Source organism: Lutjanus erythropterus, chromosome 23 (assembly GCF_056507025.1).
Source record: "Lutjanus erythropterus isolate fLutEry1 chromosome 23, fLutEry1.hap2, whole genome shotgun sequence".
NCBI classification, from domain to species: Eukaryota; Metazoa; Chordata; class Actinopteri; order Lutjaniformes; family Lutjanidae; genus Lutjanus; species Lutjanus erythropterus.
The window spans coordinates 23,135,174-23,160,264 of NC_139339.1; the positions used below are offsets into that span (position 1 = coordinate 23,135,174).

Consider the following 25,091-nt stretch of genomic DNA (forward strand, 5'->3'; position numbering starts at 1 on the left):
CTGCTAACCTCAGGCTAAATGTTTAAAGTGTCAGTATCATGAATGTTTGTGTTTGCTAAAGAGCTTATTTCCCAGAAAAATCTTTTTTTTTTTTTTTTTTTTTGGGAGGGAACATAAGCATTACTAACTTCTGGGCAGCCTACTCTATTACAGTCAGACAACAGATAACTTTAGCATTCAACCACTTCCTAGCTGACATTAGAATTTGATAGTGTTACACGATAAGGTGGGAAAAGTGTAAATTAATTTTGAAATATCATGGAGGTAAAACACACAACAAGTAATCAAGTGTGATATTAACTGTCTCGCTATCTCTTGTCAAAGTATGTTAGTTAAGCAACCAAAACAGGGTCACCGGTTTGTTAGATTAAAACAAAACAACAATCTGATGTAACATTTTTCCTTATATTTATAACACAGATTCCCTAAATTTATACGACTTGCACTGGATCACATCAGAAAAATGGCTGCTGTGTGAATATGGTAAATTCTTAGCGTTTAACATTGACTATTCCATTTAGCAACCACCACAACAGTCTGTGGCAGGTTTTAACTCCAAGTCTCATGGGATCAGAAGAAGCCTGGACCACCTTTGGTCTTCAAAGATTCGGCTTATATTTGTTCTATTTTTCCTCCAAGGCTAATCTTTATGGATGCATGCCTGTGATAGCTGAGTGAATAGATAATGGACCCTCTGTGTGGGCAGAAATGGATATTCAGTCGAGCAACATTGAATCCCGCCCAGCAGCTTTCATGTGTCAACAACATTCAAAGCCTCCCAAGATCCCAAAATCCTGCGCGGACTGACCTGTGCCAGCTCATCATACATGTGTGTCAGAACACATTCACCACACATGCACACGATATTTAATGCATGCACCTCACACATCCACTACAGACTATGTCGTTCTTTCATCTCCCCACTTCATCCGCCTCCGCCTTTGATGTGGGATACCCTGGAGTCTGAGGAATACAGTCCCGGGGAATGAAACAGAGTGGATCTGCGCTCTTGCTCCTCGGAAAAGGCTTGCCATTGATCCCCCTTGCGTCTCTCAGTCTCTCTCTGCCTCTTTCTCTAGCCTTCAATCACTCACCCCATCACCTCCCCCACTCCTCAACATCTCTCCGTCCTTGCACCAACATCCATTATAACCATCTTTTCTCCTCGTTCAAGATCAAGGTCATTATTCCCTCAGTTCTACACATTGTTCTTTGTTCTTTCAACCACTCTTATACCTCGAGTGCCACAATAACAAGTTATCTGAGCCCCGCAGCGCACTCAGCTCATTTCATTAAAGAACCATTTAGAATGTTGCTCCAACCTCCGGTCAAGTGGGCTGCGGGGGTCTATTTCAGGTTCGACTCCAAGTTGCTAAAGTGGAGGATGATTTCTGCTCGGACGAACTGATTGAGCGAGGTGTTGGCTCGCTCACTCTATTTCTGACAAGTGGTATTTCCGAGAGGTCATTATATCCACGTAACAGGCAGAGAGGTGAAGTCAGTGGAGACTAATTTTATCCAGTGGGCAGCGCGAGCAGAGTAGGGAAGCTTTAGTAGTTTAAAGGTCCAGTGTGTAGGAATTAAGGGGATCTATATCGGCAGAATGAGGCAGGAATGGAACATAACATTTATAAGTCAGTCATTCTTGAGAACTGGGCTACTATAACAGATCAAACTCTTGGCTATCAAACCTTGTAAAGGGCCAACCCCCTAGTGATTACATTTTTTAAATTAAATGTAGAGTTTGCGTCTTACAAAGTTGACAAAATTATTTTTTATTTCGCTGCATATCAAAGTGAGTAGCCATTTTGATTTTTAAAGTTGCTAAAAGTTCTTTTAATGCTATCAAAATACACATTTTTAAACTAGAATTCTTAAATAGCTTTAATTTCTAAGTCCTATGGAGTTGGTATATGGTTGAGACACATCTGACAGGAAGGAGGAGATTTTTATGTGAATTATTTTCTTTAATGATATAGTTTGTGGTTATTAGGGTGGAAACACTACTGCCGTTGTCCCCAGGGGCCTCCAAAATCAACAAAATATGAAAGTTACTTGTAGTTACTTTAAAATTATCCATTTATGTCGAGGGCATGTTTTTACAGTAGTCCAAAATGGACAAACCAACAACTGGCTCTAGATGCAGCCTAATGGGTTTTGTGGAGTTTCATGTTCACTGTAGGTTTTCATACATGCTTGGAAAAAGAGAGTGCAGCACAGCACTTGTAACCACGTATAAGTCAGTATATATAAACCGTACTTTGATGCGGAAATGATCTTTTGTCTAAGCAAAATCTGAACTTGACCTAAGTGATTTTCCTGCTGGTTATGTCGGGGTATTGCTGCTTGGGACACATATGTGCCAAGGTTTGCTGTGAACTTTTCAGCTAGTTAACATTAGCCTGGTTCTAGTCTCCTCTACCATCACCATGATCTTGTCCTCCAGAATGTATGGTTTTCTCTTTGGATCCATGTCTGTTCCTGAATAAACCCTCGTCTGTGCCAGCATAAAGGGGAAAGTGCTGATTTTAAGTCGGGTGCCACCAATCTTAAGTTAATTTGAGATTTATAGTTCACAAATGGCCTTCTTAGAACTTGCATAAACTAGTTCTTTTATGCTTAGTATCTTTTATGAATCCAACACAAGCACACCTTTGGAAATTATCTTAAGACATTCAAGTACCCTATATATCTAAGAAGATTTTTATAAATGAGGCCCCAGGTTGTTTAGCAAGTTTTGCATTTATTTTAGTGTTTCCCAGTGGTTCCCAAAGTCTGATCAAGTGGTCCTTTGGATTTGGTCCCTTTGTCTGAAAGGACGCCACAAGGACAAATGATGACTTTTATGTATAGTGTGGAAACAGATAGTCATTAATCATTTAAGACTTTCTTTAGGCGAAAATACATTCAGTGGTTTCAGATAATCCAGTATGAGGATTTGCTGTCTTTCTTTGTTTTATATCCAGCCTATCTTCACCAAAAAAAAACTGATGTATAGTGTAGGTTGTCTTTACAAGCAATTTATGAAGACCCATGTTTACATTTATTATTGTTCTGCATATGGAGAAGGTGAGGTAGATGGATGGCTGAAAAAACACAAAACTTTCACCCGGGAGACAGGGGTTAGAGTTAGTAATGTTACATACTTACATAACATACTTATTTTAAACCAAACCGTGATCTTTTCTGAGACCTAACCAAGTAGTTTTGGTGTCTATGTATAGTCTGCCACATGCCTCACGTAATGTACTTAAGATGTAGTTTGTCTGTCTGTGGTATTATCCCCTGGTCATATTCTGTATGTTGGTTTGGGAGTCATTAACAGTCCACCTACTCTGTTGGTGTGGTGTATATATCACTGTAAATGTAGTTTTTTTGGGGGGTTTAGATTGTTTGGTTTTTGAAGGATTTTGAAGACGTTACTTTGGGAAATTGTGTTGGGCATTTTTTCTTCTGACATTTTGTAGTCTAAACAGTTCAACATTAATTTGTCAGATTGAATAATGAAAATAATGGTTAGTTGCTGTCACTAACATTATTCATAACTATTCTATTTGCAGTAGATGCTGGTATATTATTATATATACAACTGCAGCCTGTTCATCCTGCTACTGTCTGGCAAGAAATACAGAAGTATCAGCTGCTGCATCACCACAATGAAGAGCGGCTTCTTTGCTCAGACTTTAAGATGGCTTAACTCATCCTCAGCAATCCTCCATGTACATGAATTTGTTTTTTCTCTCTTTTAAAATTTATATCTCTTCAGCCAATCTAATCAATCAATCAAATAGGAAACTGCGTTAAGATCCTGCCATACAGCCTTGTTGCATAGTGATAAATAAATCTCCTTGCACCCCTGTAAATGTATGGGTATAACAAACAAAATTAGCGTGACACCAAATCAACCCCTTTTGTATCTATTTCATTCATGTCAATTAAATGGCTTGTGGCCACAGTTCACACGAAAACCTTTCTGCTTGTGTAATTTTACAATTTGAGCCACTGTTTCATAAGGTCACCACTTCAGGGCTGGAACAGCTAACACCAGCTCCAGCCTGTGTTTGTTTATGTTCTGTGAAGGCCCCTCAAGCGTAATTAGGATGATGTTAACACTAATGGGCCCATGGATATTAAACATTATCGAGAAGTGCACACACTCACTTGCACATTTGTACCCCCTCGACACACACTCGAGCACACACCTGTATTCCCATAGATCTAACTGCAACAAAACAGTCTGACCTTTTCAGAACATCACAGCTTAATGACTCTTTGTGGGAAATAAGGTTGTTATGCTGAACAGGTTTGCTATTATTTCTTCATGCAGCACATGTCAGTGCTTGACAGCACCCATGTGCGGAACATTCACGTCTCCTCAGACATCATCTTTTTCTCCAAGCGCTATCCCATTCCTTTTTTCTTTTTTTTATCTTTCTCTCAAGCACACTGCCTTCTGTTCACAGCTATAATTTAACATAAATGCCAGCCAGAGTTGCACTAACACGGTTTGTCATCTGCTTTCACCATATTTTTCAGGCCTTGCATTTGAGGGGGTGGTAGTCGGTTGGAGGTGGGGTCAGTGTGGCGATGCATACCCTCCAAACATGTTAAATAATTAACAACAGCGTCCTGGGGCAGAGCCTTGAGCTGAAATATTCACACGTCTCTGCTGCTGCCGTTTGATTGACATGTTATTAGAAGAGTTAATTTGTGCTGCTATTGCTGCACCGTGTGTGTGTTTGTGTGTTCATGCATGTGTTTCTGACGTGAGGTGTGTGAGCTTGTGAATATTATTATTACTGGTGTTAGGGTGTCAGATCCCCCCCCTTGTCTGAGCCAAATGTTGAACAAAAATTGCATTCATGCGTGAACGGTGCACATTAATACCGATGAACGCAGTAAAACTTCACAAAAAACAAACCAAATTAAATGTGATATGTGATGCTGTTGTTCTTGTTCAGGAAAACAGTTTCTGCAGACAGTTGCTTTTGTTTACAGTATTCCCCTGATGCAGAAACTGCCCTCAAAACATACTGCATTACCTTCTAAATGAAACATCTGATACACATCCTGCCTAGCCATGGTTTGGTTGGGGAGTATAGATGGGAATTTTATTGATATCAGTGCCATTATTGATTGTGCTTATCGATCCATTTCTTTCTAGCTTTCCCTGTTAATTCCTGATCATTTTTTTCCATGTGATAAAAAAAAGGAAAATAGGCTTATACATGTTTTCAGCATCAGTGCAACTGTTTTACTATCTCAAGCCTGACTGTGATGTGATGCTAATATTATTAGCATAGGATATTTACACTTGAGAAGCAGTGGCACGCCTTTGTTAGGACCAGTCTTAAGAATGGACATAATTTCTGTTGCCCCAACCAAACTTATGTCCACACTTATGTCTGCTACAGTTGCCAAACAGCATGCGTTGCCAGGACATCTTAACAGTCTTCAGCTGTCTTGCTAACTGTAGCTAATTTCTATTTCTAATTTGCAGCGATGTTGTGAAAGATAAAAGGAAAATAAAAGGCGATTTCACAGACATCTACGTAAGAAAATCCTTGGAGCTGTATAGTCAGCACAAGAAAACACTGACTGGTGAGCAATCAAACCTCAGAACAAATAACAAGAAGCAGTCAACTAAATTCTTATAAATGACTGTTCAGACTCGGGCAGGCTTTGACCTCCTGAGCAAGGCAAAGGCAGCCTTTTCTTTGAGCAAAATCCATCAAACTGGCCTAAATTTTGATTTCATGGCTGTTCCTGACTAGGTGTAAGATTTACACCCAGTCTTAAAGCTCTTAATTCTTAAGGCTTAAGCCCAGATGGTGCAACTGGTCTAACTATTAGGAAGTTATGATCAACGTGGCTTAAGACCAGGAGGTAGTCCTGCTGGTGCAACCAGGCCCTAGAATTTAAGCCTATGTTGTGTAGAAAGTTGTTTCAGCATATTGCTGGTGTTCCCACCTTTACCTGAAATCTCTGTTTTTTAGAGATTACAGCACTGTTGTCATCTTTCTTTCCCTCCACCATAACTCCTTGTTGCAAATACTGAGCAGCATAGATGTGAGTTTGGCAACATTGTTTTTCTATGTGCAACCATCAGAAAAATTGCGCTGGTATTAATAAAAGGAACTGATTAGCTCGGAGGCATACGAGTCGGATGGATCGGACAATTTGTTACCAGTTCTCAACTGGAACTGATTTGATTCCCATTCCTCTTGAGATTAGTTGTATAAGTGAGCTTCTCTTCTGCTTGCAATGCGTTTCTTGCAGACTAGATACTGAAAGACAGATGATATTGCTACCCCTCAAAACTCTCAAAATCACTCTAACATGTTTAGATTTTGGAAGTCTATTCTTGACGTGCCCAAGAACATATCTGCATTCTGACTGCTGGGTTCCTGAAACAAAGCAGCTCGAGCTCAAACTTACACTTGTGAACTAACAGTTTCAATATGCTTGGGTGCAATATTGAATCAATCAAAACAACCATTAAAAAACACTGATCAGATCCTCACAGTGTAGTGAGAGTGGGATCTTTTGTTTTTGGTAACTTTCCACCTCTGCAAGTCTTCTTTTTGTGGTATTTGTTGATTCAAGCGCCACAGTTACACAACAGCACAGTAATTTACAATGATGACTCAGTGCTGTTGTCCTGGTGTGAGCAAAAATTACTTCTTAAACCACATTTTTAATCCTCTTCACAGTTCTTTAGGGATGGCTGAAGCCCTGACATTGGGTTTCTTAGTTTATCTGGCCAAACAGTTTGCTAAGCATAGAATAGTCACATACCCCACACACAGCTGACTCCTACTTCTTTCATACTCCTGTTAAAATCCTTAACAATGAGTAAATCGCAAGCCTTTGTTTCAGTGAGTTGCATGTTTGCTTTTGATCAAAAGAAAAAAAAATCTGCTTTCTCTCTGAGCAGCTCTGTTGGGCGTCACTGTCTCAGCCTCACAGCAGACTATTGAGCAGACTATCAGACAGAGGGAGGGTATTTTGGGCTAATCAATAAGCTTTCTAGATGATGTATGTGCAGGGCAGATGTGCTGTCCTGCCTAGCAACCCTTTAAAAGATGATTCTCTTCTTAGTATGACCCCCTATCACTCTTTCGCATGGTCTTCTTTCTACTACTCCCTCTGGATCCATGCATTTACAGATATTTGGAAAAAGACAAGGGTAGCGTCTGAGCACGAGCTGAGGAAGGGTATTTGTACAAAAATCACTGTGATAGTAGCATCCCCTCCAGGGACATAACAAGCATTTTGAAATGTTTCAAACAAACCTAGAAAAGCACATCATCGGCGTCGAAAGCAGAAGAGGAGAAGCATTTGAATCTTCCTGAATTGTAAAAGGTACAGCTGTGTGTCAAGCCCCAACTGGTACAGCTGGGGAGGGGAGTAATCATCAGACATTTCAAGCTGATTCAAGTGATTTCTGAACAGTCAAAGGTATGATTCATAGAGATGAGGGCTGTTTACATGGCTCACAACCAGAGTTGGGAAGTAATAAAGTACAAATTCTTTGTTTCTGTCTCTTTCTCTTTATCTGTACTTCACTTGAGTATTACCTTTTTTCTATTACTTCCTACCTTTCATAAAATATCCATACTTTCTACTCCTTATGTGTTCAAAATGTGATCATTATTAGTTTTAATGGATTTGAAGAAAATTGATTCTTTTTATTTTGCATCATTGTGTGCAGCCTTCCCAACATCACGATCGATTTCAACCGAAATGATGGAACAAAAACGCATAGAAAAGACAACTCCTTGGTGTATCCATCAATGCATATCATACGACAGATGTAAAGAAGATGAAAGTGATGTAAAAGATGAAACAAGAAAAAAATGTCACAAGATGAAAACAACGTGACAAGAAATAAGGAAAAATTACATAACAAGAAATACTAAGAAACAATGAAACAAGATGTAATAAGACAAAAATGATGACTGACGATGGAATGACATAACAAGACGTAATAGAACAAACAAAACAGACATAAAAACAAAAATAATGTTAACGACATCACAAGATGAAAATGATATAAAAGACAAAACTAAATGATGTAATAAGACATAAGATGAAAACTATGTAAAAGAATAACAAGACATACAAATGACAAAACAAGATACTAGAGTCCTTTCTTAAACAAGTATCTGTATTTATACTTACTCATACTTGAGTAAATAATGCATGTACTTTTGCTCTCTCTGCTCACAAGTCTCAAAGGTTCATTTATGTTCCATTGTACATCAAAATCCAACTTTTATTTTCTTCATGCTACACAAGAGACCGACACCATCATTTAAAGAAAATGCTCCAGTGCTCTAATCTCCAATTAAGTTATTTAAATGTTTTAAATTAGTCAATCAAAACACACAAGCCATTTCTTTTCGATTATCTGCCCCCTCTTCTTTGATCTTTAAAGCCCGACAGAACAAAATGTGATTTTAAAGAAGCACTTTTAAGTGGGTAACAGTCTGTCACTGAAATCAGTTCCATTCTGTCAGTAGCCTATAATTTGATTCAGAAAGGAGAGGCCTAAGCTATTATTCTCCTGTTACGACTATCATCTTGGAAACAAATAAGCACCAATCCGCTTCAAAGAAATCTATCACTCTCTTCTCTTAGCCGCCCTAATAATGTGCAGATGACACTTAAAGGACTTCACACACAGACTTCACAATCTGGGCAGAGCTTCAATGTTGACATTAATTTAAAGGCATGCTATTTTCCTCTACGTTGAATACACATGCTCCCTATACTTTGTTGGTATGGTTTTGACAGATTGTGACTTCACATTACTGATTTATTTATGCAAATATTTCATGGAGACACTGCAGCTCTATGGGCAAGAATATATTATCTGGTTGAGTTACAAAAGAAACTGCTGTTACTGCTCTGTCGTCTGGCAAGAGATACACAAGTATCCGCTGCTGTACTACCAGACTACAGAACAGGCTGTGCGACTTTTAAACGCCTCCCTCTCACACCATCAACAATTTGTTTTTTGTCATGTTTGAAAGGCAAACATTTTTTTTGTGTTTTTAAATGATGATGATGGCACTTGACCCTAAACTTCACCCTCACTCCATGCTCTGTTTGCCTCCACTGTGGTCGCAGAACTCGTGAAAAAATGTGAAAGGCCCTATTTAGAGCGAGTGTTTGGTTTGTCTGTTCTGAGCTACTGTACAAACATGGTGGTTTAACATGGCGACCTCCATAGAAGAGGAGTGTTACTGCTGCATCCAAAATCACAGACTATACACTACATACCTGAAATGTGTCCTATTTTAAAACATGTTTTTGTGTAAATTAACAGCAGTATGTATCTTTTCAGACACACTGCTTAACCATTTCACATCACTTCCTGAGAGCTTCCTTGCTGGTTAGGGACATGTAATCATGGTAGCCTGCGCCAGCGATGAACTATATTATGCCTAACACAATAAAACATTACTTTCTTTTAAATTGAAGCATTCTTGCCATTATACCACAGCTGCTGTGGTTGCTGTCTGCCTTCTCCTGCTATACAGTTGTCACTACTGCATTGCGTTCTGGGATATTTATGCTAGCATGTCTAGTGCTTGCATACTGTAATATTTCCCTGAGAATCGTATGTACCTTTGGACATAATAAAAAATCTTGTACTGTTTTAGATCTTGGTAACTGTAGAGACTTGGTGGTGCAACCTGGCCTGCCCCTCTGGCTCATTTAAAGGTAACTAAAACACAATCATGAATATTATTACTCTGCCAATAGTCCCCCCCCCAATCTGGCACACTGAACCTTTAAGATACACTGCTGTTCAAAAGTTTGGAATCACCAATTAAACAGATTTTTTTCTTTATTTATTTTTTTCTTTTCTCTATTTTAATAAAGATAAAAAACATTATAATTCAGTCACTGAATGTATTTTTCACAGAGCTTAGTTCCTGTACCGTCTGTCAGCCTCCCCCGGTAGCCAATAACTCTCTTTTTAACTGTGACACACAGTGGATATCTTCCCAGCTCCCCATAGACCATATTATTGCAGGTTGTCATTTGAACTTTTAGGGTGTACTTTTAAATTTTCAGTTATAGCTTTTCCAATATATCCATCACACTTCACATTCACACCACGAACCGTTTCAGGAACCCATTTTTCTTCTTGGCCGTCTGCTGTCTACTCAGTGGTTAGAATAAATAGGTTTAAACTATGATTTGTCATTCCAGAGGATGTTCAGCTGATATTCTGTGATCCAATAACCTTAGACCAAACCAGACTTGTATTTCTAATTTAAAGTTTTAAGAATATCTTGAAGGCATTATGTTGCACCAGATAAAATAATTTCACTTTAAGGTCCAATTTTGGGTGTTTCAAGTCTGCAACTTTGGTCATGTGATACAGCTTGGTCATACACCCCATGTGTATTCCAGAATGGTCCATGCAATCAAATGAAAATGACCTCTTTGACTCTTGGTAGATGACTCTGGCCCCTTTGAAATGATACTATATCATTTTTGTCAAGTCCCATGGGGCCCTCAACCACCAATAGCCCCCTAAAGAAAATTCACAGCATGCCAACTGCAGCTGCTTAAATGCTAGACCAAACTGGCACTGAGTGACCTCTTAGTCTGATATATTACATTTTGAGGATTTAACAGCATGTTCACTCACATTGCCAAGTTGTAAGATAACTTTACACATTTAAATTGGCGATACTGTCACTTCAGGAGATTGTCATAATTTACAACTGCAGTTCAAAGGAACGTATTTCATCTCCAGATTTGGTGATATAGTCAACGCTATGTGCAGCATGTGAAATATGTACAATCAGAAGTGTAAGGTCAGTCCAATTACTCTTTCGAATATAGTTCATTCTACTGAGGTGCAGTGTCCCCGTCTCCGGGCTAGAACTGCAGAACTCTGCAGACCCTATTACCACCGAAACTCTTATCAGCCTGTCGAGATCAAGCTAAGTCTAAAAGAAAGAAAGAGTTTAAATTTCCCAGAGGTCTGAAAAAGGCTGGATTTCACCAAATCAAAAAAAAAAAAAATTATGTGCCGTGTATGATAGAGTAAATTGACAGTTACAGGAACTGAGTCTTTAAAGAATCAGTGTGTAAGATTTGGGATGATCTGTTGTCAGTAGTTGAATATAATATTAAAAAGTATATTTTAATTAGTTTGTGTGACACACAATAATGGTTTTCTCACTTATATTACAGACATGTTTGAGAGTCACAAGAACTATGTAGAAAATAATGACAAGATTTGATTAGCATTTTGTCTAAATTCATTAGCACCTTAAAAAAAACAAAATTCCAAGAAATCCATGCGTCTTGGAGATAAACTGGTTAACACATCATGTGTCGTCCCTGTCTGGACTCCTGAAAATGTTGGAAACTTTGATGACACCGTAATCAAGTGCCGTTTCACCTCATGTAACAGGAAGGCCCCTCTCATCCTGCAAAGCAATCTGGCAGAAAGCATAGATAGACGAGAAGTATTATCCAACCACATCAGAGGGGGATGACTTGCTATTTCCACTTTAGATGCAGCCAATCTTTGGGATGCCATTTCTGCATTTTCTTACATACGGCCACAGAGAAATAGCTATCAGAGCAGGGGCGGCCGTGTCTACGAGGTTGTTAGACTACGAAGTGTTTGCATCTGAGGGCGTTTGTGCCCGATCGACTGAGATAGAAAGACCCTAAAATGTCAGAAAAGCGTGTGTGTTGTTCACCAAGTTCTTGTCAGGGTGAATGTGTGTGCATCTAACTTCAAAGATCAACAGCTGTCTGGAAACTTTTGGGCAAATGTCTCATCTCAGCCCCTTTCTCTCTCTCTGTCTTTTTTTTTTTTTTTTTTTCTCCCGGTCTGCGCATCCCTTTGTAAGTGTCTCTGAAATATATGTTGTGTCAAGAAAAGCAGCAAAAAAGGTTTCAGTCTTCTCGTTTAAAAGGAATCAATAGCTCTGTCTCTCTGCTTAACTGCTTCAAAGAATCAGTCTGCGCTGATGCAATAATACATGAAGGTTGGAGGAACCATCTGTGTGTTATTGAGTTATTGTTTGAGAGCCTGTCTGAGAGTTTAAAATAAGAAGTGTGTATAAATTCACGTGGGTGTACAGCGTTGGGGCGCCTTGAGGCTTATTGCCTCTCAAGACTTCATCAGTCCTTTTTATTCCTCGCAGAATTTCCATTTTATCGCCGGCCCGTCACGCAATTTTCACGCTGTCAGCTCCCATGAGGCTTTGCAGCTGCCGTTTTGACACTGCAACATTGACCGCGGGCCTTAATGAAAAATCGTGGCGTCTGCCTCCTCCGATATGACCTGTTTATCCTCACGGTGGACGGTAGTGGCCCAGAATCCACTATCCCAAATCAATGACCCCTCGCAGAGAAAGAAGCCCAAATGATAAACTCAATCCTACGTAAATACACTCTCCTTTCGACCCAGTATAGAAGAGTGAAGAAAAAGAGGAGGGGGCAAAAAATCAAAATCAATGAGTTTTTCATTACTGCTTTGATTCATGAGTCTTTTCTGATTATTTTCCCACTGGATCTGTGGACAAAGGAAAATGTTTTTTTTTTTGTCCGTTCTTCTTCAAACCAAATTACCAGCTGGCCCGTGTGAATGGAAATAATAATGTAGGGGCGTCCCGCAATGTTTTGATTCATCTCTTTGCATTCTCTCCACCTCCAGCACCGCAGGTAGGATTGATTAGACAGATCGATGTGCCAGAGCTAATTGGACAAAAGTAATAAATATTTAGCCTCTTTTTTGTGGTTGTTGGGGGGGTTGTGAAACACAAGTGCAACAGAGCATTTCCATCATTATTGTTATTCTAGTGAAAGCAGGCAAGCAGATTGCTTGATTAGACTACGGTGGACTGAAGGTCAGAGAAATCCATAACCGGCCAGGTTTTTGTTTGCCGACAACTCCCCAAGCAGCACTAATTTACTTTTAACTCACAGTTTTCAATAAAAGCACACAGATGCTGTTAGAGGAATCTGCATCCAAGTTCTCCCTGTCTGCCTTAATATCAGACACACATTTTTACAAAGACACAACAGGTACTCCTGTTGAAAGTGGTGTCCATGACAAAGAAATTACCAAACAACAATCATGTTTCCTCATCTATAAGCTGTCAAATTCATACTCCAAACAAATTGGATACAGCATACCAACTTCTTAAGTTGGAGTGTCCACCCCAGCTTACCAAACCTAACTTACCACACATATTAACACTGTCAGTAATGTTAGACAGTTGTCTACCTCAGTAAGCTATCGCTAAATAGCCAGCATTACCATTGACAGATGTTTATTTACCAGTCTCCAAGAAATGTTGTGAGTTCAGCATCAAATTTTATCCCTTTTCTTACCAAGACCAGAGTCCTGCAGGGATGTCATCTTTTTGTAGGTCAACATGGAAATTAACATCGTTCTGGTTCCGCAGAAAATGATCCCATAAACCCCCGACAACCTCTGTAGTGTCATGCACTTGTAAACATCCACCATCCTTTAAGACACCTAAAAGGATAATTTTTTTTATTTTGTGTTGTAGAATAAAACTTTAAGGGTGAAGAACATTAAACTTGATGTGACAGCAGACCTTATTTCAGGCATCTACCAAAAAATCCATAAAAAAAAACACTGGCTTTGAGACAAGTGAATCGAAGTCCTAATAAACAAACTTATTTCCAGGTTTTAGAACTCATTCCTGCCACACTGTATTTCTGTCATGTATTTCTTTGCTGTCGAATGTGATTTCTCGCCTTCGAGGCGGCACTTCTTCTTCATCCTCTCTTGCTTCTTGAAGCACAAAGTGGTATTATGAGACAGGACGGGCCAGGACTAGCTGGTTAGCCTGCTTACTTCCATAGACATCTCTGCTACCCAGTTTGACACAGTATTGGGCCCATGATATCAGGACATGATCTCCTGTCAGAGAAGCTACAAACTCTTCCTCCTTGTTGTTGATGCGCTCAAATATCTACTGAACACAGCATCTCAAAATGTATTGTAAGAACATCATTCTCTTGAAGACAACCAGGGAAAATGTCCTCCAGACGCGTCTTCCTGGGTTTGATAAACACCTTTTCTCCCTCTTTTTGCGGTCCACCTCGTCCTTCTATTAGTGTGTGTTACAGCGCAATGTTCGGCGGATCTCGCCTCAAACAGAGCAGCAGGTGTTTGCTGGGAGAAACAGTGACACATGGATGCGCCCTGTCAGGCTACTCATTAGAGACTCTACACCTCCTTTGTCTCCTCATTTAGAGGAGTGAAGAGCGCACACACACACAAACACCTGCACGCACGCACACAAGCGCACAAAGCAGCAGGTGGCCGCTATCAGCTGGACAAATCAAAGGAGGCAAAGTCAACAGCAGCTCATTGGACGGATGTAGGGACGAGAGAGATGAAGAAAGTATTTCCAAGTACTACTAGAGTGAGGAAGTTCTTGTGTTCTGTTTTCTTTTGTCTTTTTCTTTCGACTTTGGCACTTCTGTTTGTGACATTTACGTCAGTAAAGAGAACATGCTGGAGATAAAGACAAAGTAAAATGTGACAAGTGTGACTGTGACAGTGGCATCAGGCGTACAGCTAACTCTCCGGGGAAGACATAGCATATGGTAGATGCTCTGCATGAGAGGGGTGTTAATTGATGACAATTAGTTCACTGTGAGTACACACGTAAGCTGAGATGACACGTGCTGCATGTCTAATTCCTGGTGCACCCTAAATGGGAATTAGTTGGTATTAGACTTGTGTAAGTTTGTAAGTTTTTCACTGCGTTTTCAACCTATATTACAGCATCACAACCACCAGCTGGATCTGACACTAATATTGAAAGGAAAACACGTCAAAAAGATGTCATTTTGTGTTGCTGCAACAATACATCAAATGGAATGCATGTATACTGCATTGTTTCATACATATTTAAGTGGGAGTTGGCATAACTCGCAGAGAATTTAATAATTCTATCAGCTTTGCAGCTTAATTAAACTATAAAAATAAACTATGTGGTTTAGGTGTCCAGGCTGCCTTAAAATTTTAAGTTGATTGAAGTTGAAAAGACAAGTTATAACAATTCAAAATGTACTGTAAAAGGTTGAGAAAACGCAACATTTCTAGGCAACTTACTTCAATAGATTTCTGAGGTTTGAGCCCAAATGAAACCCCTTCAAGTTTTGAAAAGTTTTATCAACTAGCATTGTTTTGTTGAGATAATTTACATTTTGTGTTCCAATAAAGTTGAATCTTTGAGTTTTAGAAACCAGAAATTGTTAAGTAAACTCTTGGAAGTGAAAGTGAATAACGGTTAATGACTTCATATTTTCAGTTTCATTTTCAAAAACCCAAATATGACAAATGAGTTTCACAGCTCACTGTCAACAGTTTTTGAAATACAAAGTATCAAGTTAATCTAAAGAATAAATGTAAATTATCTCCGCTAAAGATTATAGTTCAGCAAAACTTAAAAAAATAAATTCAAAACTTTATTTTAATTTAGTTTAATTCAAAACTCAAAGTTCAAGTGAAGGCACCTGTCTTGACAATATTAATATTCACAACTTTAATAATTCAGTTGTGCTTAATAAAACATGTTCAGTAAACTTAAGATATTAAGTTGAACCAACAACTCTTTGGTCACGATGACAAACATTACAAATAACAGAATTTTTGAATTTGAAGACTTGTTCTGTTCAGTTAATGGGAAGAGATCAGTCTATTCCAAATTCCCATATAGTATATATTAGTATTAAATAAAGTGCTCTGGGTTCACTGTGGTTGGTGAGACAACACATAGCAATAGATAATAGTTTATTTACATTAACAGGGGCTAGAATGGGACCAGAGTCATATTAGAGATGGATGAATATACATTTATATCATATTAAAAAAACAGCATGCTTGATCTATGGCACTGGAAAAGATAGTTTGTGTTTTTTTTTTGTCAATTTGTAATTATTTTCCCCAGCATTTGATATGTTGTGTCTCAGAGTAGAATCCCTGCTGATTTCTTGGCTCCTTCTGAGGCCTGCCAGAATAGAAGAACATTGGAGGCACTCGAAATTTGTTCCAATACCCATACTACCATACTATTTCTCATGCCAGAGGAAGATTAAGAACGTCCCAATTAATAGTATGTCAAATGCAGTATGCCAAAAATACCAGAATGTCCTAATGCATCCGGTCACATTTTGTAGCATGATTTTCTGGCTGTTCTAGCACACAGTCCTCTGCTCATCGGAAGATACGTCACATCGACTGAGGCGCTGAGAGAGCACAGACAGACGACAGCTCATTAGCTGTGTTCCAGATTGCATACTTCTTCTGTTTACTTGAGTTTTGCACTACAAACTGCAACAGAGCAAATGATGTATGAGTAAGAGGGTCAAACTTTAAGATACAATTTTATAATGAAGTAGGAATTTAGTGGAATTAACTAATCTTTTCTCACTAACTTCACACAAGTGTAGAACTTGTATTTATTCAAGTTGATTGAACGTAAAATTTTGAGTGTTTTTTTTTTTCTGGACACTCCAGAACTTATAAACAGAAGTTCTTCTAACTGAAGTTTTTTTGGCTTAAAATGAGTTGAATAACTGCCCTGCACAGAGTTCAATCAGCTCATTAAGTTTCTAAAGAAACATGGTCAGCATATAAGCAGACTTCCCAGCATGCATTGGTTTAGAGTTAAAGCTTTCTTCTTTTCACAGTAATAAGATAACTGTGGCCAGAAGAGATTTTTTTGTTTTTAATACTCAGAAAATTATATAAACTTGTCTTTGCACAACTTAAAAAGTATGTATACTGCATGCAACAGTATTTGTACACAGCGGTCAAAGGAAAAAGTGTGCGATTTGGAACACAAGTGTTAAAACTACAACAAAGATGGAGCATTCAGATTTCCGCTTTGGTATTGTCTAACAGCTGTAAGACTAGCTGAGTAAAAATCTTTAGTCACGACACAGTGATGGAATTATACACTTAAGCAGCATGTTGATTTTGATAGATTTTTTGATTTTGATGTTGATTCTTTATTTATTACAGAAAATAAGAGTTAGTACAATCATATCTTTTCCTCTAATTACTGTAAAGAGGTTCTCTAGCATTTGACAGCTACACTTCCATAAACTTCCAGATGAAAAATTGTAAGAAAGAATAGACAGAACTGATGCAGTAGACATCAAGATATCCTGATGTGTAGTTCATAATATGGGTCAAAGTCAAAAAACACTGGATCATAACTTTCCCATGATGCATTTTGATAGTGTCCTTTATAAGACCACCCTGCCTGTTAAATACCCACATCTGTTGTCACAGGCTGACTGGGAAATTGACTGTAAAACTGGTGGAGCTGCACCTTTAAGCTCCATCTGTGTGGCAGCTTCCCTCCAACTTCTCTCTCTCTCTCTCAACTTTTTCTCCTTGTCGCTCAAACTCTTAAATCTAATACATCACATGCACTCAGAGGTGGGAAGTAACAAACACTTTGTTAATCTACTTAAGTAAAGTTTTCAGGTATTTATTTTTCTGAAAACTTTTTATTTACATTTGAACACAAGTATCTGTACTTTCTGCTCCTTACATTTTCAAAACAGGCTTGTTGCTTTAGTTTTAATGCATTTTAGAGAAATTATTGATTTTATTTTGCATCATTCGACAGATGTAACAAGTCAGAAAAGGCATAACAAGACCCAAAATTATGTAACAAGACGAAACTTAACAAAATAAAACGAAAAAGACAGAAGAGCAAAAATCATGCAAATAAAAGCACAAATGATGCAACACAAGGAAAAATAACTATAAAACGAAAATGATCAAGATGTAAAATGACATAAAAGGCATAACTAGACAAACAAGACATAACAAGATGGAAAAAGGACAGAATAAAACCAAAAATGATGCAGCAGGACAAAAAGGGCATAAAAGACGTAAGAAGACAGAGAGGGAGACTCAACTGCATTGAAAACATGAGGTTCGGTTGTTTAAACATTCTACAGAGGGCAACTTTCTACTTTTATACTTTGAGTACATTTCAGACTGTACTTTATTACTTTTACTTGAGTAAAGAAGTTAAATCAGTACTTCTACTTTTACTAGAGTCCTAGTAAGCAAGTATCTGTGCTTCTACTTGAGTGAAGAATGTGCAGACTTTTGCCACCTCTGCATACATTAACATATTCTCAGCTTCATCTACCATCAACCATCCTCTCTTTTTCCCAACATGGCTCCACTCTCATCTATCACAACATGGCTCCCCTCCCTCTCTGTTTTGTCGGCCATTTTAGAAATCTTTCCTCCTCTTTCTCCACAGCTGTCTCGCGCTCCGTTTCTGCGAAGCTCCGGTGCTGCACTGTTAATAAACACAGGAAAGGAGGGGGTGGGGTGGGGAGGAAAACGCCAACTTTCTTCTTCCCCCCACCATCCATTCTTTCCCATCCTCTCTCCTCCCTGCCTCCGTACCCTGATGTCTTTCTTCATCCTCTCCTCTTTCCCCCACTCTCTCCCTCCTCCGGCACACAACCTCTTTATAGCCCTCCTTGCCATGCTGCGATAATTAGTCAGCGCTAAAATAATACAGCCTCGAGAAAACAACAAGAGCTGAGCAGAGGGCTTAGCTCCGCTGGGAGGGGAGGAGGAGGAGGAGGAGAGAGGAGAGGGAGGGACGGCGAGAGCCAGGGAGAGGGAGAGAGGGAGGAGAGTTGTGTGTGTCAGCCGATTTCAAATGGCTACCAGCGGATTGTTAGATAATGAAAGTGTCGGGTAGCTGAGTGAGTGTATGTGTGTGCTGGAAGACTGCACGTCTCCATTCTTTATCAGCCTGCCTCTTCCCTGTGTGTGACTAACAGTGTGTGCGGCCTGTTGCTGTGGATGTTGTGTTTGAAGGCCTGCTGGCCCCGCAGTTATCAAAGCCTCTGCTCTCCATCCTCTCTGACCCCGGCGCACCTAGACACAGATTTGTAGGACATGAAAACGCAAGGGTGTGTGTGCGAATGTATCATAGGTAAGCATGGGTACAGTATGGGAAGAGGTTGGTCAGGAGCGTGGTTCCCAGCCTTTTTTCCTTTGAACAAAAGCCGTAGAGTTGCCAGCCCCCCTGTTGAAGGCCTCTGTTAGAGCTTTTTTTTGTATTGCCAAAACTGAAAGGCACATGTTGGTTAAAATATCCAGAGGGCATTTTTATGAAAACACTAAAACATGGACTCAGACAGCCAGTAGTGGTTCTCAAGCAGGGGGTCGGGACCCCCAGGTGGCGGCGAGACATATTCTGGACAGAAACAAACACCATCAAAAAGTAGCATTTTCATTTTGTGACAGAAAATACTCAATTTGAATTACTCATAAATGAGGCTGTATTTTTGACTGTGCACTGCTTTTTATTACATCGCCTGTACAAATAGATTTTATTTATTAAAGTGTTTGTGAATGAGTTGGTGTTTTGTGTCACAGTATTGTGTTTAGCTATTGTAAGACATCACATTGAGTTCTGGGAAATTTTGAAGGAACTTTTTTGACTATGTTTTCATGCACATCCTGTCTAGTATTAGAGTATTATTTTGTGTTTTGGAAACCTGGACTACGTGTTATTCCAGTTTTTCTATATGTAGTTCTCAGAAACCAGAATACTGTGGTATATAAACATCTTACCCAGGTTTTTAAACTACACACAAATGATCTGAAGCCTTAATGCTTTAAGAATCATGTGTACAAGGATATGAATAACTCGGTTTCTCATGTGCCATGCAAACATCATATCCTAAGTATCAAATCCTTGATAAGGCTCAAAATAAGGATACTGTTTTCTGACATTGTATCGACCTAACCAGGGGTGCCAGGGGCCAGAATGTGGAGTTGAATTAATCTTTTTTTTTTTATCTGGAAACAAGAGTAAAGATTTATTCAGAAAGCTAAATGGCATGCACAGTGAGCAAACACATCAGTCAAATCCAAATATGAAAAAGCCTATCTTGAGTCGACTGCCAAAACACAGTAGCAGGAGAGCCTCTCTGGAAGCACGGCAAACTTTAACTCATGAGACACATAAGAGAAGAGAAACATGCAGATCATATTCTTGATGCTATTTCAATTAAATTCAGCTTGGCAGCTTTTGTAACTTGTATCTTCAGTGTTGAGACCAAAATGATATGATCACCGACTATGATATATGTATTAGTATCTAAACATCCAGCCTGTGTTTATGTATGTGTGTTTATGACAGACATCCCACAGGGTTGAGAGCAGTTCACCGTTTCATTACTCTATGCTAATCGCAGCCAACGCCCGTCATTTCTCATTCACTGCCGGGCTTATTGGAGCCCAGCCAAGTCCAAACTCTGTTACAGTTCAAACATGAAATCGCTCAGCGTACGAGACGGGTACATTTTTTTTTTTTTTTTTTAAGGCTGGAAATCAAAATACTGTTGAGGCAAAGTTCCTTTGACAGGGAGATCTGAAGAATTTCTTTTGTTGACGTTGAGGGGTGGTGGTTATACTGACAGCATAGCCAACACAAAGTTTGTCAGTTCGCCCTAGTTTGAATGCAACGCAAATGCAGGCAACTGAGGGCAGCAGCAACTGCAGCGGCTCGGCAGATTAACATTTCAAAGGCGGGTGACAGCCAGCACTGGTGCTTGAACCAGTGCTAAAGCTAAACATGACTTCATGATATGCACTGCCACATAACACATTGGTTTTATTGCCCGCTCTTTCACATGCATAATTGCATATTCAGGCCACTGATTTTCAAACAGTTCATTGAAATGTTATGTCTTTTAACTCGTGTCTGTGTGCTAAGAAACGTCTGCATGTTTACTGCACACAATTATAGTTATCATGCGCTCTTTAAGTAGCATTTAATTAAATAAGAAAGCTATGACCTGCAGATTATTTTCATGAACAGTAACACAATAAAAGACAGAAGAGAGTACATAATTGTTACTTGTATGAAATGTTGTGATAAAACATGAAAAGAGTCGCTATAAATGTCAGCCTTCCACTTCTTTGTGGTCAATTTGTTTTGTATTGTGGGAATTTAGGGGTCCAAGCGGCGCAGCATTTTTCTGCTGCTTCTTCTTTCTTCCTCTTATTTTTCTCTGCTGAAAGTGTTTGTGCAGGAAAAACTGTAAGAAGAAAACTCACCAAAATCAGCAGGTGGATTCCAAATTCCACCTGCTGCTCAGGCAAAAAAAAAAAAATGTCACTCATTGACACTGTAGCTGATGAATGACAGCTTTTATCGCTTTCGCACAATTTCATCAAAATCCCATTTTTGCGAATTTGAGAGACCTTTGGGCCAGTCATCCCGAAAATGTATCAGACTTGACTTATTACAGTGAATCTATATTTCACAAACCAAAAAATCACCCATACATTGTAGAGGGCTGAATTTTTTTGAGCACATCAGCAAAGTTTTCTTCATTGCAGGTCCATCATTCTGTAGTTTTCAAAAATCTAAAGTCGGTTAACATTGATATCTAAGTATTTGTTGAAATGCAACCGAAAAAACAGACATTCTCTAGATGGTAGATTGGTAAAACGGTGAGTCCGCAGTGACTTTGAATATCTTGCTGTAAATTGTACTATGTGCACAACATTTTCTCTTTGATCTAATCATTAAGCAAATTTCATCAAAATATTTGACAATATGCTTGAGAATATAAGGTTTTTGGCTTCCATGTTAAACTCTTCTCCCAAACGCAAAAGAGGCAGCTATGATTCCAATTTCACAAAACCACTCTGACATACTGATCACCAGCAAAAAATGTCATTATAGTGTTACAGATCATAAAGTTACTCTCTGTCATTGACTTCAGTGCAGTAAGTGTTCACTGCTTTCACTGACTGCTGTCCTAATTGTCTAGTTATTTAAACATATCCCATGTAAACACAAGGTCCACGGTTCGAAATGCAGATGGCAGGTCGTAGGTGGACTGCAAATCCCACCCACTACTCAGGCATACATGACACTCAAGCACACTCAGCTTTTAAAGTGTTTTTATTATGCTGTTACTCAAATGATAACCCTGTGTCTGTGTTTTTCTGCAGCTGGGACAACTTACATCTTCGGGCGAGGCGGAGCCCTCATCACATATACCTGGCCACCCAATGACCGGCCGAGCACACGGGCAGACCGGCTGGCAGTGGGCTTCAGCACGCAGCTGAAGGAGGCTGTTCTGGTCAGGGTAGAGAGCGCCAAGGGACTGGGAGATTATCTGGAGCTGCACATAGTAAGTTTCCGCCTTGGGGATATTGAAGGAGGGGGATGAATTGATGGCTGAATGGGGAAAGTACCCGAAACTACATTCGGTCAGATGAATCACTGGGGAAAATCCAGAAAGAAGACGCTGGATTGGGAAGTACTTGGGCAGGAAAGGGGAAACTGCAAAAAAGAAAAAGTCACTAGAGAATGAGAAACAGACAGGGAGGAATGAGTGACTTAATGAATGGAGGAAGGAGAGGCAGGATAGGAAGGATGTCAAAGATGGTGAAAAGATGGTCCGCACCAAGGGACAGGGACTAAACCAGAAACTACAAATACTACTCGGGAGGCTAAAGGAAAGAGAGAGGTTGGATATTAGTGTCTTACACTGGGAAAAGATAAAAGCTTGATATATAAACATTGATATTTCTGCTTGCTCTCTACCCATGTGGACTCTTGAAGCTGGGGGATTGAAATTCGACTGAATTCGTGGTGCTGGAGGGTTAATTCAAGTATATGTTGTAACTTGGGTTTTTAGTAGCTTTGTTCACAGTTTTTGACTGAGTGACCACTCTTACTTATTTTTAGCTCTGTCAATGTGTGTTCCTAGATATTAGGAGTTAACTTACTAAGTACAGCCTGACAGGAATGATGACAAAAACTATGAAAATAAGACCTCATGCTGGCTCGCACCAACAAGGATTAATTTTTAAACCTGATTAAATCATGGATTAATGTTAAATTATGTTGCACCAAACGTTTAATCTAGTTTAAAATTGAGGAAGCCTAGCTTTAAACCTGAAAATAAAGAAAGTAAATGTAACTCTCCAGGAAGACTTTTTTTTCATTGGCCATAAGGAGGAGAAATTAGAGCTTCTCAGAGAAGCCACCGTGAATAGGCTAACTAAACAAACTAACTTTGTAGCTAGATATCAAACAATGCTAACTTTGTATCTAGCTAACAAGCCATGCATCTTATTAAAAAACCTTTTAGCTAGAGCAAACAATGTAGCATTTTGTTCACTTTTTAGCTAGCTTGTATACTGTAATATTTTATCTTTTTAGCTAGCTAGCAAACAAGTTAATGTTTTGTTAATGGTAGAATCAGTAAGATTTGTCTGACCTGTTCTTAAATGCACCAGACAGATACCATGACATCAAATACCAATGTTTTGGGTTGGTCAAGTGTTTCACCTTTAAGTTTTAAGGAAGCTAACAAACAATGTGTTGTTTTGTTACTTTTTAAATCTAATCTTATATTGGATTAATCTTTGTTGTTGCAAGCCAGTCTAAGTTGTAAACTGGAACAACAGTTTTAGGTTGGACTTGAATATGGAGAGATACTAAAACAATGTTTGTCCAATTTTTCATATATACTGAGTTGACTTTATTGAATATAGGCTTATATTGGCTCTTACTAATTCATTCATGAGGAGGTGTTAAGGCATTTTCTTTAAAATGGCATTTAGATTTTTTTTTTGTATGTGTAGTACTTGCAAGGGTCACATGCAGAGTCCAGAAAATGACAAATCGCTCAACAGCATTTCTTTTTATCTCCTGTCAAACTAGTTATTAGCCTCATCTCTGCTTTTATTGCTTTCATATGTTAAGCTTAAAGGTCATTTAAAACCACCTCTAATGATAACCCTAAATGGCGATTAAAGGACAGCAGGCCTTTAAAAATGCATTTACACATGCTCTAATTGGCTCGTTGACCCCTTTGCTTTCTCCGCCCAATATTACATTCAAAGCTCATTTTCATTTTAATGGGGGCTTTTCTGTTAATTACCAACCAAGACCACACCTGGTGACTGTGATCCACTCATCCCGTTGCTGGAGTCACAAAATGAAACGGTGTACACGGTCAGATTCACAGTGTTACTGTACCAGCTGGTGCAAAGGATGTCGTAATGTCTGCCTGCAGATCCTTTACACTCTCTTAAAGTACGCCGTGATAAGACACTATCGCTGTTATCTACACTTATCTACACGCAGCCATCTGCACAAGCGCGTGTGTGATCACAGCACTTCAACATCCCGGTGACCCCAATTTGTTTGGGCCGCCCGTGCCTGGAAGCGACAGGAACATAGCTGACCCCGGGTCACTTCTCATCCAGTGCTCCGTAAACTGAGAGGGACAGAAGGAGGGATGATGGGATGGAGAGAGGGATAGGTGAAAGAGTAGTGGGGGGGCAGAGCTGTTGGATAGACCAAGTAGGTCAAGGCCAATTTGAATGCTTTTAACATCGCTGATAAATAACGATAATGACTGTAAGGATGAAGGATTACATTTGCAAGTGTAATGGACATAACAAATTAGGCTGTGGTTGAAGTGGTGCTATAGCAGAGTTCAGCTGCTGCAACTTTGAACTTTAATTGGTCAATTCCTGTGATTTTTAGTAATTTTTCTGTTGCCTTTTAATATTCAAAGGATGTTTGAAGAGAGCCACATATTACTCAACCAATGAGCTATGGAAATATCAAATGAATATCATAGAATTACAAGGACCAATATTTGTTTTCCCCAAATTACAAAAACATATTTCCTTAATTATCTCTAGTGGTATCTTTTCATGCAGATTGTTTCCATTTTACTTGGCCAGGTTTTTAGATCTCTGACAAATCTGCTTGTTTTCATTCGCTCTTCCGTTCAGACAGAATCCTACCAGCAGTGGAGCAAATAATTTATTCAATTTGGGGCAGGTTCTATACAATGACTGACGGACGTGAGTTCAAATTTGAAAAGTCACATGTTGCTGGTTTCACTGCTTTGATTGTTTATAGGTCTGTCCAGTCACGTCCAGTCAGAAGGTCCGTGAAGTGCAGGCTAACGAAACTCAGAACAGAAACATATTTTAGTGCACAGTTTAGTTTTAATAC

At 39.2% G+C, this 25,091-nt stretch overlaps 1 protein-coding gene across 6 annotated transcripts in view; it reads left to right on the forward strand.

Moving 5' to 3' along the window:
* nrxn2b (neurexin 2b) overlaps window positions 1-25,091 on the forward strand; it is an 884,227-nt gene that overhangs the window by 704,987 nt on the left and 154,149 nt on the right. For all 6 annotated transcript variants that reach the window (XM_084712252.1, XM_084712251.1, XM_084712247.1 and 3 more), the window contains one exon: window positions 22,058-22,239. In XM_084712252.1, coding sequence (XP_084568378.1) covers window positions 22,058-22,239 — 182 coding nt within the window. The remainder of the gene's footprint in view (window positions 1-22,057; window positions 22,240-25,091) is intronic.